Source organism: Ranitomeya variabilis, chromosome 7 (genome assembly GCF_051348905.1).
Source record: "Ranitomeya variabilis isolate aRanVar5 chromosome 7, aRanVar5.hap1, whole genome shotgun sequence".
In the NCBI taxonomy this organism is placed as follows: domain Eukaryota; kingdom Metazoa; phylum Chordata; class Amphibia; order Anura; family Dendrobatidae; genus Ranitomeya; species Ranitomeya variabilis.
Genome location: NC_135238.1, coordinates 146,927,236 through 146,944,818, shown reverse-complemented (window position 1 = coordinate 146,944,818; position 17,583 = coordinate 146,927,236). Strand labels below are relative to the sequence as shown.

Genomic DNA, 17,583 nt, shown 5'->3' with positions numbered 1-17,583 from the left:
TGGGCCCACTAAAACCTTGAACCAGCCCTACCCCCCACAACTTTTGCCAAATGACCCCCAATTTCCAATGCCCAACTATTATTATAAAGTTAATTAAGATTGACAAGCTTCAGAAACAAGAATGGATGTTTTTGGCATTAAAATGGGCACTGTAGGTGTTTTCCTGGCCTCCACTCACTGCCCACTATGCTTCCCCATTGACTTGCATTGGGTTTCATGTTTCCGTCAATCCCCGACTTTTCGCGATAATCGGCCGACTTCACTCGACTCGACGTTGGACAAAGTCAGGTTTCGCAAAACCCGACTCGATCTTAAAAAAATGAAAGTCGCTCAACCCTATTGTTAACGCTACTCTATAAAGAGCAATGGAGTAATTTTAATTATGACTATACCTGGTATTACAGCTCATTCCCATTAACTTGATTGCGTTGAAACTGTGATGTTGGGGTTGAAGCCTGGCAAATAAAAGTATGTGGTTCTGCTGGGTGTAAAGCAAAAGAAAATACAAGCACCATAAACAGAACTGATCAACTCACTGTGTACTTAAAAAAACATGTAACAAAGAAAAAAGAAGTATGCATGAAGAGAGGATTATAAAAATAATATACTGTATATCAATTATATTTAACTTGGCCAAAGAATACACATACATAAAGCTTTAAAAACAGCTATGACCACAATAATGCAACGAAGGGTGTTTTGTTGATAAGGCGGACAGTCATAAACTCAGCTAGTAACAATGGAAACAAGATCACCAAATTTATAGCACCAGCTCAGTTATCACACTTTGGTTATATAACACCTATCACGTACAAGATACCAAAATAGAAATGTATAGTGCCAAAATGAGTATAAATAACTTTAATAATAAAGTAATGCATACAAATATCGAAACCTGTCAATTATGAGACACACACAGTGCACAATATATAAACATATACAGTCATGGCTGAAAGTGTTGGCACCCTTGAAATTGTTCCAGAGAATTAAGTATTTTTCCCAGAAAGTGATTGCAATTACACGTTTTGTTATTCACATGTCTATTTCCTTTGCGTGTATTAGTATTGGAACAACACAAAAAAGAGAAAAAAAGTCAATTTTGCCTTAATTTGACACAAACCCACCCACAAAGGACCAGACACAATTCTTGGCACCCTCAACTTAATATTCCACACCCTTTGGAATAAATAACTGCAATCAATCACTTCCTATAATCATCAACAAGCTTCTTACACCACTCATCTGGAGCTTTTGACCACTCTTCTTTTGCAAACAGCTCCAGGTCTCTCATATTTGATTGGTGCCTTCTCCCAACAGCAATTTTAAAATCTATTTACAGGTATTCAATGCGATTTAGATCCAGACTCATTGCTTGCCACTTCAAAACATTTCAGCGCTTTGTTTCCATCCATTTCTAGGTACTTCTTGAAGTATGTTTGTTTGGAGTCATTGTCCTGCTTGAAGACCCATTATCTAGTACGCAAACCTAGCTTTCTGACACTGACAACTACATAGCGACCCAAAGATCCTTTGGTAATCTTCAGTCTGCATGATACCTTGAACACCCAGTCAAGGCATCCAGTGCCAGGTGCAGCAAAACAACCCCAAAACATTTTTGAACCTCCACCATATTTGACTATAGGTACTGTGTTCTTTTTTTCATAGGCCTCATTCTGTTAAATAATGAGCTTTACTAAAAAAACTCTGTCGTGGTCTCATCTTTCCACAAGACGCTTTCCCAGAAGGATTTTGTCTTACACATACATTTTGGCAAACTGTAGTCTATCTTTTTATCTGTATCAGCAGTGGGATTCTCCTGCCATAGCATTTCAGTTAATTCAAATGTCGACGTATAGATTGCGCTAACACTGATGCAACTTGCGTCTGCAGGAAAGCTTGAATGTCTTTGGAACTTGGTTGGTGATTTTGAACAAGCATCACATGCTTGAAACAAAATTGCTTACCCACAATTTTGAAAAAGTGGCAACAATTTGGGGGGTTTGTGTGAAATGATTCCCAATTTGCCTTTTTTCTCAATTTTTTTGTGTTATTTCAATGCACACAAAGGAAATAAACATGTATATATCAAAACGTGTAATTGCAATCATTTTCTGGGAGAAATACTTCATTTTCTGGGACAATTTCCAGGGTGCTGACACTTTCAGCCATGACTGTGTGTGTGTATATATATATGACTATGAAAATTGTACATTCACACTGAAGGCATCAAACTATGAATTAACACATGTGGAATTATATACTTAACAAAAAGGTGTGAAACAACTGAAAATATGTCTTATATTCTAGGTTCTTCAAAGTAGCTACCTTTTGCCTTGATGACTGCTTGGCACACTCTTGGCATTCTCTTGATGGGCTTCAAGAGGTAGTCACCGGAAATGGTCTTCCAAAAATCTTGAAGTTGTTCCCAGAGATGCATAGCACTTGTTGGCCCTTTTGCCTTCAACTCTGCGGTCCAGCTCACCCCAAACCATCTCGATTGGTTCAGGTCTGGTGACTGTGGAGGCCAGGTCATCTGGCGTAGCACCCCATCACTCTCCTTCTTGGTCAAATAGCCCTTACACAGCCTGGAGGTGTGTTTGGGGTCATTGTCCTGTTGAAAAATAAATGATGGTCCAGCTAAATGCAAACTGGATGGAATAGCATGCCACTGCAAGATGCTGTGGTAGCCATGCTGGTTCAGTATGCCTTCAATTTTGAATACCTGTCAGTGCTCTTCTGTACATCAGCTGGTCCAGTCCGCACCTGCCAGAGCTCATCTGTACGTTAGCCAGTCCTGTCCTCACCTGTCAGTGCTCATCTGCATGTCAGCCGCTCCAGTCTGAATCTGTGGTTCCCGTGTTCGTACAGTGTCTGTCTGCATCTACTGTTCATTCACTTGGGCCATCCCTGCTACCCATCTCTAGGGGGTCAGCTGCCATCTACCTGAGGTCAGTCCTGGAGTAGCACCTGGTCCTGCCTCCTTTGTCTTTCCTTTGTCAGCCGCTGTGCATCCGAGGTCAGATTTGGTGAGGCACCTAGTTAAGCCCCATCCATGCTTTACTTGGGCCCAGGCACAGTGGTTCCAGGCAAAAAGTTGCAATATTTTTGTGAAACTCGAGCTTTGCAACTTTTCAAATCAATTTACACCAGAATTTTGGTGAAATTGCAGGGGGGAGGGGGCATAATGGGGGGCCATAATGCATTACTTTGTGAGGAGCAGTAAGATACATGTGAATTTGTGGTGTATAATGAAGATTTTCTTGTTGGAGCATTGAGTACCATGTTAATTCTTTTATTCCCTTTGTTGTGCACTCCCTAGTTTCTGCACTAGAACACATAACACAATTTATCTGTTTTGTCCAAAGTGTTCCTTTGCCCTGGCACTTTAACTGACAGGAGGCAATGCACTGTCCTGAGTCGACTGTCAAAGTCCTGGGATGCTTAGATGCTTACAGTAACTGCTCTCAGTGATGTGAGCAGTGACAGAAGCTATACTGATCATATATATTTTCTTGTCAATGTCATACTACATTAACCAGAATTATCAATTGCAGAGAGAAGTTTAAAATTATGTAAAGAGGGAAAATCAAATTGCTAGTAACTTTTTTTTCATAGTGTAACTGTCTTTTCAGGAGAACTTGCAGCAGAACATCTTTGTCTGTCTCTACCTTCTCCCTCCTGCTTTCCATAAAATGTTATGGCCAGCAATTAAGATCTCCTATGTCAGTTATGTGACAATCTGTATACACTGACCTCTTGTCTAATGAGATTGGGTATTGAAATATCTTCTGTTGCTTTGCAGGATTTTCGATGGAGGAAGAAAATGTTAGCAGAGGTGTTCCCACTTCATGTCGGTTGGTGGAGAAACTGGTATCTCCATGTGACAAACAACTACATCTAGATTCTGGTAAAAATTCTATGTGCTATCTGTTGGTGCTTGTTAGATGACCGGAGGTCAAATCATCTCAAGACTCTGTAGATACTGGTCAGAGTGAGGTTGAAGGTAGTGAATCCAAATCCTGAGAGCTGCATGCTTGGCTCATATTTGTGAATTCTCTGACTCATTTCTGCTCAAGGAAGCACTTTATTTTCTCCTTTTATGGTTCCTGCCTGCTAAGCTTATTATGAGTAGCAGAGATATTGGGAAAGGAAATTGATTAAACATATACAGTATGTAGGCTTTTGTACATTTTAGAAAAGTTTGTTTTGGAGTTTATCAGATTTTACTTGGTTAATCCATGTCGTTGGTAAAATTATGTAGGCGAGACCATTTCTCCTTTTTGTACAAAATCTGTCTTTTAGGAAATTTGGGAATTTCCAATATTTAATAAAACATGAGTCTTCCTTATTGTAAATAAGTATATTAAAAGCTGCTTCAAAAGCCTTTTTTAGGGGAAACTTAACAAGCAACTCATTAAATATTATAACTGCTTCTATAAACTACCTGTCTGCAGTTGTTGAGGTGTGTAATAAAATGCCTTTTAGGCCCCCATGCAAATCATATGGAAAAACACACTTATATAACTTTTACAAGTTTATTTTAAAACTGCTAAATAAAATATAATTGGTAAACAAAATTTTAATTATAATTTTTCACCGAAAACACCCCCCAAATGTTTTTTTTTTTTATTTCACGCAAACATATGAAAAAACGCAAAAAACGCATAGAAATCTATACCAAACTAGCTGCAACTACATTTCTATTATTTTCTTTTCTATTATATTAGTCTTCCAGACAATTTTGACAAGTTATTTTTTTGGAAGAATGTTCTTTGCAGACATTTTCCTTACAAATTGAACAAAAATCCCTCAGTTTTCCTTTCTACGTTTCTTGGACACATGAAACAGCGCTTTCTTTTTCTTTCTCCTGGCCCTGGAATCATCTGAAACTTCCTCCATGCATGGAATTCTGGATGAGTTTCTGTATAAATGATGAATGAATTTAGGGCTGCTACATCAAGCATATTTGAAAAAAGTACTACAGGCCATCGTTTTGTTTGCCTCTTGCATGAATATTCTCCCACCATCTCATCCATTTTGTCTACACATCCTTTTGTTTTATTGTAATGCAGGATGATTTCTGGTTTTAATTTTCTGTCATTGCTGTCAATACTGCAATTCTGATGCATGGTACTGAGTAAAATCACTGATTTCTCCTTCTTCGCTTTTTAAGATACCAAAGTCGCTTTGTTATTGAATCCAAAGACACGCTCATAAAGTGCTCGCTGACGATTGTGTTTCAGTGCTTCTAGAATTTCTCGTCAGTTTGGCTTGATAGTACCAACAAGTGTAATAGCTTTTTGAAGCAGAAAATTGCCTAATTCAACATTGGTGAAATAATTGTCCATGGTAATGTTTCTACCTGAATTGAATATTAGAACAGCAAGAGTTTTGACAATTTCAGACCCCAGATCCTTCTGTACTGGTGCACCAACCTCTTTGCCACAGTAGATTACGCCATTTATGCCATAATAATTTGCAGATTCACACATATAGAAGATTTTGATTCCATATTTGGCTGGCTTGCTGGGCATGTATTGTATGAACTTGCAGCGTCCTCTCAACGGTACAAGTTGCTCATCTACTGTAACATTAGTACTAGGATTGTAAAGTTTGGTGCAATTTTTGATAAATATGTTCCAGATAAAACTGATAGGGGCTAATTTGTCTGTTTCAAACCTCAATGCACGTGTTCGCTTATCATCAAATCGAATGTGTGTTCTAATTTTCTCATATATGTCCACTGACATTGTCGCCTTATAGTGTGGATCAGAAAGTGGGTCCAGAAATAATTCTCGTATTGGAACATCATACGATTTTTTACTCCCTGCCAGCTGTAAAAGTCCCATGTATGCATAAAGTTCCTCTTTTGAGATATTTTTCCAGGACTTATTTTTTTGCAGAAGCGATACATCTTCCTTCTAGGTTTGAACATAAAAGGACCTCTTCTGTTATATTGTCAGAAAAAAAGTACAGAATATGTCTTAAGGGGAAAAGTAACTGGGACTTCCCACAGCAACTTGAGCCTGTCTCACAATATTATGGATTGCAGTACGTCCGACTAATGTAGGATTACTGTCCCAAAAAACATTCATTTTGGATGTTCTACTTATCACTTCTTGAGGATCCACTGTATTCACTTCTTCATCATCAGAAGAAGAATCACTTGAGGATGTTTGATTCTCTGGTGGCAGGTACTCGTCATCGTACAAAGATAGTTCACTTTCATCCTCACTTTGAAACACAATTGCTTCAATCTCTTTGTCACTCAGATGCTTGGAGAAAGACTGTGCCATTGCTGACTAGATGTTAGCAAACTAAAAGAAAAAACAATGAACACAATCAGGGTTGTCCACTCTTTGCTTGTGTGTGACACACTGTAAGTGTAAAGTGCCCCCTCCCTCCTGTCACCCTCAGCACCTATTACCTTTTATACTTTCCTTTAGGTGTTGTACAATTCTCTGGATGTCTGTAGCTCAATAGCTTTACCCTTTGCAGGCTTCTTAAGGTACCGTCACACTAGGCGATATCGCCAGCAATCCGTGACGTTGCAGCGACCTGGATGGCGATATCGCTGTATTTGACACGCAGCAGCGATCTGGATCCCGCTGTGAAATTGCTGGTCGCTGCTAGAAGGTCTGCACATTATTTGGTCGCTAGGTCGCCGTGTATCGCCGTGTTTGACAGCAAAAGCGACGATACCAGCGATATTTTACACTGGTAACCAGGGTAAACATCGGGTTACTAAGCGCAGGGCCGCGCTTAGTAACCCGATGTTTACCCTGGTTACCAGCGTAAAAGTTAAAAAAACAAACAGTACATACTCACCTGCGCGTCTCCCAGTGTCTGCTTCCTGCTCTGACTGAGATCCGGCCCTAAAGTGAAAGTGAAAGCGGTGCGGTGACGTCACCGCTCTGCTGTTAGGGCCGGAGCTCAGTCAGCGTCAGGATGCAGAGGCTGGGGGACGCGCAGGTGAGCATGTACTGTTTGTTTTTTTTAACTTTTACGCTGGTAACCAGGGTAAACATCGGGTTACTAAGCGCGGCCCTGCGCTTAGCAACCCGATGTTTACCCTGGTTACCCGGGGACCTCGGCATCGCTGGTCGCTGGAGAGCGGTCTGTGTGACAGCTCTCCAGCGACCACACAGCGACGCTGCAGCGATCGGCATTGCTGTCGCTATCGCTGCAGCGTCGCTTAGTGTGACGGTACCTTTAGAATCAGAGAAACTGAATCAGACTTCCTCTCAACATCTTATCTTATCTCAGGTCCTTCACAATTAGCTCACAGTGTATATTGTCCTCATTACTCTCTACACAGCTCATAACTGTGTTTAGGAGGACCTGAGATGATGTCACGGCCTTATCTCTCCCTCCAAAAATCACATGACATCCTCATATGACATTATCCACACCCTGGCCCCTCCACCAGCATTATTGAGTACAAATAAAGTAACTTGAGACACAAACACTACTGAGAACTACTGAGCCTAAAAGGCCCCCAATCCATACAGATGTGGTTTTCACCAAAAAAGCATTATTACACCGAAATGCCTATGAAAAAAATTATATGAACAACTGGATATTACCAACAATGACATACTTGAGGATTACCTGGAGTTTCAAAATTCTAACTTAAGCAATTTTGCAGATAATAGAAAAAAAGTAAGCATGGGGGCCTAAAAGGCCCCCAATACGCATGCTAGGGTTAACCCCCGCAGCCTTTTTCGGTTTTGCTTTTTGGTTTTTCGCTCCCCTTCTTCCCAGAGCCACAAGTTTTAATTTTTCCATCAATATGGCTGTGTGAGGGCTTGTTTTTTGTGGGTCGAGTTGTACTTTTGAATGACGCCATTGGTTTTACCATGCCGTGTACTAGAAAATGGTAAAAAAAATTCCAAGTGCAGTGAAATTGCAAAAAAGTGCAATCCAACACTTGTTTTTTGTTTAGGTTCACTAAATGCTAAAACTGACCTGCCATTATGATTATCCAGGTCATTACGAGCTCAGAGACACCAAACATGTCTAGTGGTGAAAAAAATTCCAAACATTGTTAAAAAAAAATTGCTTCATTTTCCGATACCCATAGTGTCTCCATTTTTCATGATCTCGGGTTGGGTGAGGGCTTATTTTTTGCATGCTGAGCTGATGTTTTAAATTATACCATTTTGGTGCAGATATGATCTTTTGATCGCCCGTTATTGTATTTTAATGACCAAAAAAACGTAATTTTGGCGTTTTGATGTTTTTCTTGCTACGCTGTTTAGCGATCAGGTAATTACTTTTTTATTGAATGATCAGGCGATTCTGAATGCAGCGATACCAAATATGTGTATGTTTCATTTTATTTTTATTGTTTTATTTTGAATGGGGCAAAAGGGGGGTGTTTTGAACTTTAATATTTTTAAAATGTTGTTATATTTTTAAAAACATTTTTTTTTACTTTTGGCATGCTTCAATAGTCTCCATAGGAGACTAGAAGCTGCCACAACCCGATCGGCTCTGCTACATAGAGGCGATGTTCAGATTGCCTCTATATAGCAGATTTACTCACTTGCTGTAGCGCCGACCACTGGGTGGCGCTCACAGCAAGCAGGCACTGACAACCATAGAGGTCTCCTCCGATGTGCGTATTTCCAGCATGATTGCTGGAAGCGCAATTTAAATGCAGCTGTCAGAGTTTGACAGTAGCATTTAATTGGTTAATAGCCACGTGTGGGTCGCGATTCCACCCGCGGCTATTGAAGACACATGTCAGCCGTTTAAAACAGCTAACATGTCCCCGGAAAGATGCGGGCTCACCGCCGTAGCCCACATCAAAGGGAGTGAGTCCGACATCGGCATAAATGTACGTCCGATGTCAGAAAGGGGTTAAAGGTAACCTGTCAATTGATTTATACTGTCAAAACCACGAGTAACATGAATTAAAGCTGGGCTGCAGCATGGTATGTTCTTCTCTGATACACTTTAGCAGTTCAAAGAAAGCATAGTTTAAAGATCCATTCGAGGACTGTAGGCAGAGCTGGGACTAGTACAATGCCGTCTCAGGTTGATTTTTTCCTGGATTGCTCTCCTTTATTGTCAGAGCTCTCCCATGTGTGTACATAGCAAGAGACCTGTCAATCAAGTAGAGTGGTGTCTGGAGAAGTCAACCGGGAGTGGCAATGGACTAGTCTCATCTCTACCTATGGTCCCTGGGTGTATAAACTATGTTTTAGTGTTTCAGAAACAAAACATACCAGGCTGTAATAATGCACCCATACTTTGATTCATTGTGGCCATGTAATTGACTAATACAGTATGTGCCTTTAAATAACCATTGACCAACAAACATAATTTTGATGGGAGTTAGAAAAAAATGGATTGTTACGCTAATAGTTGTGGTTGATCTGTTTAGCAGCAATCTATTTTTCATTGGCTAAACCAAGGTGGGAATTCAATCAAGGGTACTCCATAAATATCTAGTATAGTATTCATAGAAAGTGAGCGTGATAATTAAAAATGGTGCCAAGTTAAAGGACACAGACAAGTACCAAGAATAGTCCAAAATATTAACAAGTGAACAACATCAGTATACAAAGCAAGCCCAGTAACAAAGATAACCTAGTAGAAAAATATCTCTTTCCTTGATCAGTAAACAAATGCTGTAGATGCCACTGAAAATTGTAGCCTTAAAGGGAACCTATCACCCTGTTTTTTAAAGATTAGATAAAAATAGTGTGAAATAGGGGCAGAGCTGGGCTTTACATTAGTGCCTTTTTGGTGCCTTTACACCCCCGTTAGGCTGCCGAAATACCTTTGTGAAGTGGCCGTTTTGTCCTGTCACTCAAGTTGGTCAGGTCGGATGGGCGTGGTCACAGCGCTGTTTTTCCCCCAGATCAGGCTCATCATTACGTTGGTGGCGTAGTGGTGTGCGCATGTCCAAGGTCCCGAATCCTGCACAGGGGAGTGAAAATAGCAGCGATGTCCGTTATTCCATTGGTGGTCGGTGGGCGCGGCCATCTTGCTTTGGCCGCGCGTGCGCAGAAGCGGCGCTCTGTTGGCCGCGGCTTCAGGAAAATGGCCGCGGGCATCCGTGCGTGCGCAGATGGCTATCGCGGTGGCCATTTTCGTGAAGCAGAGTTCGCATCTCGGCTTCATGAAAATGGCCGCCGCGATAGCCATCTGCGCACGCGCGGATGCCCGCGGCCATTTTCCTGAAGCCGCGGCCAGCAGAGCGCCGCTTCTGCGCACGCGCGGCCAAAGAAGATGGCCGCGCCCACCGACCACCAATGGAATAACGGACATCTCTGCTATTTTCACTCCCCTATGCAGGATTCGGGACCTTGGACATGCGCACACCACTACGCCACCAACGTAATGATGAGCCTGATCTGGGGGAAAAACAGCGCTGTGACCACGCCCATCCGACCTGACCAACTTGAGTGACAGGACAAAACGGCCACTTCACAAAGGTATTTCGGCAGCCTAACGGGGGTGTAAAGGCACCAAAAAGGCACTAATGTAAAGCCCAGCTCTGCCCCTATTTTACACTATTTTTATCTAATCTTTAAAAAACGGGGTGATAGGTTCCCTTTAAGGTACCTTCACACGAAGCGACGCTGCAGCGATAGCGACAACGATGCCGATCGCTGCAGCGTCGCTGTTTGATCGCTGGGGAGCTGTCACACAGACCGCTCTCCAGCGACCAATGATGCTGAGGTCCCCGGGTAACCAGGGTAAACATCGGGTTGCTAAGCGCAGGGCCGCGCTTAGTAACCCGATGTTTACCCTGGTTACCAGCGTAAAAGTAAAAAAAACAAACAGTACATGCTCACCTGCGCGTCCCCCGGCATCCGCTTCCTGACACTGACTGAGCTCCGGCCCTAACAGCACAGCGGTGACGTCACCTGTTGTGTATCCACTTTTTGGGCTCCCCTGGTGGTTGCTGGTGGTACTGGTGACTTGTTTGCACTTTGCTTCTTCTGTTCACCTGCTTCCATCAGTGTTTGGGAGTTTCCTATTTAGCCTTGCTCTCCAGTCATTTCCTTGTCGGTCATCATTGTAACCAGAGCCTTCGGTTGCATGTTCCTGCTACTAGTCTGCTGATCAGCTAAGTGGACTTTGTCCTTTTGTTTTGTACCTTTTGTCCAGTTTGCAGTTTTTGTAATTCTCTGTAGCTGGAAGCTCTTGCGGGCTGAAATTGCCACTCCTGTGTCATGAGTTGACACAGGAGTCTTAAAGTAATTTCAGGATGGTTTTTGAAAGGGTTTTCAGTTGACCGTGAAGTCCTCTTTTGTATCCTTCTGCTATCTAGTAAGTGGACCTCTCTTTGCTAAATCTACTTTCATACTGTGTATGTCTTTTCCTCTTAATTCACCGTTATTACATGTGGGGGGCTGCTATCATCTTTTGGGGTATTTCCCTAGAGGTAAGCCAGGTCTGTTTCTTCCTCTACCAGGCGTAGTTAGTCCTCCGGCTGGCACGTGGCATATAGGAAGCCGTAGGTATGCTCCCTGGCTACTGTTAGTTGTGTGGTAGATTTAGCTCACGGTCAACTCGAGTTTCCATCACCCGAGAGCTCGTTCGTTACTTATGTGTTTTTTACGTTCCCTTGCCATTGGGAACCATGACAGTATGACCGGCCTACAAAGTGTTAATTGTTTGGGCTGAAGCAGGAGAAAAAGAAGTGTTGAAAGGAAATTTTTTTTTTTTCTTTCCCTCAGAGTTTTGCTGCCTAGCCCTTAATTGCTGTCTAGCTGCTTCTTACCTCCTCTTAACCCTTGAATGGCTCTGACCTTAGCTGTTTAACATGGATGTCCAGAGTTTGGCTGCAGGTTTAAATAATCTTGCTACGAAGGTTCAAAATTTACAAGATTTTGTTATACATGCTCCTATTTCTGAACCTAAAATCCCTACACCAGAGGTGTTTTCCGGAGATAGATCTCGGTTTTTTAATTTCAAATATAATTGTAAATTATTCCTTTCTCTCAGACCTCACTCCTCAGGATTTCCTGTCCAGCAGGTTAAGATTGTAATCTCTTTGCTGCGAGGTGACCCTCAAAATTGGGCATTTTCATTGGCACCAGGGGATCCTGCGTTGCTCAATGTGGATGCGTTTTTCCTGGCTTTAGGGTTGCTTTATGAGGAACCTAATTTGGAGATTCAAGCTGAAAAAGCTTTGATAGCCCTATCTCAAGGGCAAGATGAAGCGGAGATATACTGCCAAAAATTTCGTAGGTGGTCTGTGCTTACTCAGTGGAATGAGTGCGCCTTAGCGGCAAATTTCAGAGAGGGCCTTTCTGATGCCGTTAAAGATGTTATGGTCGGGTTCCCTGCGCCTACAGGTCTGAATGAGTCCATGACAATGGCAATTCAGATTGATTGGCGTTTGCGGGAGCGCAAACCCGTGCACCATTTGGCGGTATCTTCTGAAGAGACGCCAGAGAAAATGCAATGTGACAGAGTTATGTCCAGAAGCGAGCGGCAGAATTATAGGCGTAAAAATGGGTTATGCTTCTATTGTGGTGATTCTGCTCATGTTATATCGGCATGCTCTAAGCGTACTAGGAAGGTTGACAAGTCCATTTCAATTGGCACTTTACAGTCCAAATTTATTTTGTCTGTAACCTTGATTTGTTCATTATCAGTTATTACCGTGGATGCCTATGTGGGCTCGGGCGCCGCTCTGAGTCTTATGGACTGGTCCTTTGCCAGGCGCTGTGGGTTTGATTTAGAGCCTCTGGAAGTCCCTATACCTCTGAAGGGTATTGATTCTACACCTTTGGCTTGTAATAAACCACAGTTCTGGACGCAAGTGACTATGCGTATGACTCCAGACCATCAGGAGGTGATTCGCTTCCTTGTGTTGTACAATTTACATGATGTTTTGGTGCTTGGATTACCATGGTTACAGTCTCATAACCCAGTCCTTGACTGGAAGGCTATGTCTGTGTTAAGCTGGGGATGTCGGGGGGCTCATGGGGACATTCCTATGGTGTCCATTTCGTCATCTATTCCATCTGAGATTCCGGCATTTTTGTCTGATTATCGTGATATTTTTGAAGAGCCTAAGATTGGTTCACTCCCTCCTCACAGGGATTGTGATTGCGCCATAGATCTGATTCCTGGCAGTAAATTTCCAAAGGGTCGTTTGTTTAACCTATCTGTACCTGAACATGCTGCTATGCGCGAGTATATTAAGGAGTCCCTGGAAAAGGGACATATTCGTCCTTCTTCATCACCTTTAGGAGCCGGTTTTTTCTTTGTCTCTAAAAAGGATGGCTCTCTGAGGCCTTGTATTGATTATCGTCTCCTGAATAAAATTACAGTCAAATATCAGTATCCGTTGCCTTTGCTGACTGATTTGTTTGCTCGCATAAGGGGGGCTAAGTGGTTCTCTAAGATTGATCTTCGTGGGGCGTATAATTTGGTGCGAATTAAGCAGGGGGATGAGTGGAAGACCGCATTTAATACGCCTGAGGGCCATTTTGAGTATTTGGTAATGCCTTTCGGCCTTTCTAATGCACATTCTGTCTTTCAGTCCTTAATGCATGATATTTTCCGGGAATATTTGGATAAATTTATGATTGTGTACTTGGATGATATTTTGATTTTTTCTGATGACTGGGAGTCTCATGTTCAGCAGGTCAGGAGGGTTTTTCAGGTTTTGCGGGAGAATTCTTTGTGTGTAAAGGGTTCAAAGTGTGTTTTTGGGGTTCAAAAAATTTCATTTTTGGGGTATATTTTTTCCCCTTCTTCTATTGAGATGGACCCTGTCAAGGTTCGGGCTATTTACGACTGGACGCAGCCTACTTCTCTGAAGAGTCTCCAGAAATTCTTGGGCTTTGCTAATTTTTATCGTCGATTTATAGCTGGTTTTTCTGGCGTTGCTAAACCTCTGACGGATTTGACTAAAAAGGGTGCTGATGTTGCCAATTGGTCCCCTGCTGCCGTGGAGGCCTTTCGGGAGCTTAAGCGCCGCTTTTTGTCTGCCCCTGTGTTGCGCCAGCCTGATGTTTCTCTTCCCTTTCAGGTTGAGGTCGATGCTTCCGAGATCGGAGCGGGGGCGGTTTTGTCGCAGAAAAGTTCCGACTGCTCAGTGATGAGACCTTGTGCGTTCTTTTCGCGAAAATTTTCGGCCGCCGAGCGAAACTATGATGTTGGTAATCGGGAGCTTTTGGCCATGAAGTGGGCATTTGAGGAGTGGCGTCATTGGCATGAGGGTGCCAGACATCAGGTGGTAGTTTTGACTGATCACAAGAATTTAATTTATTTGGAGTCTGCCAGGCGCCTGAATCCTAGACAGGCACGTTGGTCGTTGTTCTTTTCCCGGTTTAATTTTGTGGTCTCGTACTTACCGGGTTCTAGGAATGTGAAAGCAGATGCTCTTTCTAGGAGTTTTGAGCCTGACTCTCCTGGGAATTCTGAACCTGCTGGTGTCCTTAAGGATGGAGTGGTTTTGTCTGCTGTCTCTCCAGATTTGCGACGTGCTTTGCAAGAATTTCAGGCGGATAGACCTGATCGTTGTCCGTCTGGTAGACTGTTTGTTCCTGACGAGTGGACCACTAGAGTCATCTTGGAAGTTCATTCTTCTACTCTGGCAGGTCATCCGGGAATTTTTGGCACCAGAGATTTGGTGGCTAGATCCTTCTGGTGGCCTTCCCTGTCTCGAGATGTGCGTGTTTTTGTGCAGTCTTGCGATGTGTGTGCTCGGGCCAAGCCTTGTTGTTCTAGGGCTAGTGGGTTGTTGTTGCCCTTGCCTATTCCGAAGAGGCCTTGGACGCACATCTCTATGGACTTTATCTCGGATCTCCCTGTTTCTCAGAAGATGTCTGTCATCTGGGTGGTGTGTGACCGTTTTTCTAAAATGGTTCATTTGGTGCCATTGCCTAAGTTGCCTTCCTCATCTGAGTTGGTCCCTCTGTTTTTTCAAAATGTGGTTCGCTTGCATGGTATTCCGGAAAACATCGTTTCTGACAGGGGTACCCAGTTCGTGTCTAGATTTTGGCGGGCAGTCTGTGCCAGGTTGGGCATTGATTTGTCCTTTTCGTCTGCATTCCATCCTCAGACCAATGGCCAGACGGAGCGAACTAATCAAACTTTGGAGACTTATTTGAGGTGTTTTGTGTCTGCGGATCAGGATGATTGGGTTGCCTTTCTGCCGTTGGCGGAGTTTGCTCTTAATAATCGGGCTAGTTCTGCCACTTTGGTTTCTCCTTTCTTTTGCAATTCAGGGTTTCATCCGCGTTTTTCATCTGGTCAGGTTGAATCTTCGGATTGTCCTGGAGTGGATGCGGTGGTGGATCGGTTGCATCGGATTTGGGGACAAGTGGTGGATAATTTGGAATTGTCCCAGGAGAGGACTCAGCAGTTTGCTAACCGTCGTCGTCGTGTTGGTCCCCACCTTCGCGTTGGGGACTTGGTGTGGTTGTCTTCCCGTTTTGTCCCTATGAGGGTTTCTTCTCCCAAATTTAAGCCTCGGTTCATCGGTCCTTATAGGATTTTGGAGATTCTTAACCCTGTTTCCTTTCGTTTGGACCTCCCGGCATCTTTCGCTATCCATAATGTGTTCCATCGGTCGTTGTTGCGGAGATATGAGGTACCGGTGGTTCCTTCTACTGAACCTCCTGCTCCTGTGCTGGTGGAGGGTGAATTGGAGTACGTCGTGGAGAAGATCTTGGACTCCCGTATTTCCAGACGGAGACTTCAATATCTGGTTAAATGGAAAGGCTATGGTCAGGAAGATAATTCTTGGGTAACTGCCTCTGATGGTCATGCCTCGGATTTGGTTCGTGCCTTTCATAGGGCTCATCCAGATCACCCTGGCGGTTCTTGTGAGGGTTCGGTGCCCCCTCCTTAAGGGGAGGGTACTGTTGTGTATCCGCTTTTTGGGCTCCCCTGGTGGTTGCTGGTGGTACTGGTGACTTGTTTGCACTTTGCTTCTTCTGTTCACCTGCTTCCATCAGTGTTTGGGAGTTTCCTATTTAGCCTTGCTCTCCAGTCATTTCCTTGCCGGTCATCATTGTAACCAGAGCCTTCGGTTGCATGTTCCTGCTACTAGTCTGCTGATCAGCTAAGTGGACTTTGTCCTTTTGTTTTGTACCTTTTGTCCAGTTTGCAGTTTTTGTAATTCTCTGTAGCTGGAAGCTCTTGCGGGCTGAAATTGCCACTCCTGTGTCATGAGTTGACACAGGAGTCTTAAAGTAATTTCAGGATGGTTTTTGAAAGGGTTTTCAGTTGACCGTGAAGTCCTCTTTTGTATCCTTCTGCTATCTAGTAAGTGGACCTCTCTTTGCTAAATCTACTTTCATACTGTGTATGTCTTTTCCTCTTAATTCACCGTTATTACATGTGGGGGGCTGCTATCATCTTTTGGGGTATTTCCCTAGAGGTAAGCCAGGTCTGTTTCTTCCTCTACCAGACGTAGTTAGTCCTCCGGCTGGCGCGTGGCATATAGGAAGCCGTAGGTATGCTCCCTGGCTAGTATTAGTTGTGTGGTAGATTTAGCTCACGGTCAACTCGAGTTTCCATCACCCGAGAGCTCGTTCGTTATTTATATGTTTCTTACGTTCCCTTGCCATTGGGAACCATGACAGTCACCGCTGTGCTTTCACTTTCACTTTAGTGCCGGCGCTCAGTAAGTGTCAGGAAGCAGACGCTGGGGGACGCGCAGGTGAGTATGTACTGTTTGTTTTTTTTACTTTTACGCTGGTAACCAGGGTAAACATCGGGTTACTAAGCGCGGCCCTGCGCTTAGCAACCCGATGTTTACCCTGGTTACCAGTGTAAAATATCGCTGGTATCGTTGCTTTTGCTTTCAAACGCAACGATACACGGCGATCGGACGACCAAATAAAGTTCTGGACTTTATTCAGCGACCAGCGACATCACAGCAGGATCCTGATCGCTGCTGCGTGTCAAACGAAACGATATCGCTAGCCAGGACGCTGCAACGTCACGGATCGCTAGCGATATCGTTTCGTGTGAAGGTACCTTTACTAACAAACTGCTCCAACTCAGGACCCAGAGAATTAACTACTGCAGCAAATTATATAAAACAGGAGGAAGAAAACCTGACAGGAACATGTAGAGGCATGTAACACGTCTATTGTCTTACAGATGGGTAGTTTATGTGCCACAGATTGTAAAAGGCATATTTATGAATAGGTCTTGGTAAATTAACAAAAACAACTTAAAATGGGAGGGATCATCTGACACCAAAGTCCTCTAGTAACAGGAGAGAATTATCTTGCAATTAGGATAGCTTGGTAGAACCTGATTTTAAGACAGTAATTTGGGCAGTATGAATATTAGCGACTGAAATTGTAGGTTATATATTGTTAGATGAAGGCTAAGGAGTTTTCTGCAGACTAAGAGATAGCAATTCTGTGGATTCACAGCAGAGGAGGGAACTCCTCTTAAGGTGGCCATAAATGCTGTGGAATGCCACAAAACTAAAAGACAATAGGCAGCCTTGAACTGGAGCACCTTGGACCCACCAGAGAAAATTATTCTTGGGGCCTACTATGTAGCTACATAGAAATATATACAAGACCACAAATTGGGAAGTAAAACACGCTAATATCAGGGTATAATATAAGATAATAC

General features: G+C 43.2%; 1 protein-coding gene across 1 annotated transcript in view; it reads left to right on the top strand.

Annotated features, from left to right (window-relative positions):
- The window catches only part of CD28 (CD28 molecule), a 74,266-nt gene that overhangs the window by 32,258 nt on the left and 24,425 nt on the right, over positions 1-17,583 (top strand). The window contains exon 2 of the mRNA XM_077274734.1: positions 3,803-3,907. Within this exon, the coding sequence (XP_077130849.1) occupies positions 3,803-3,907 (105 nt within the window). The remainder of the gene's footprint in view (positions 1-3,802; positions 3,908-17,583) is intronic.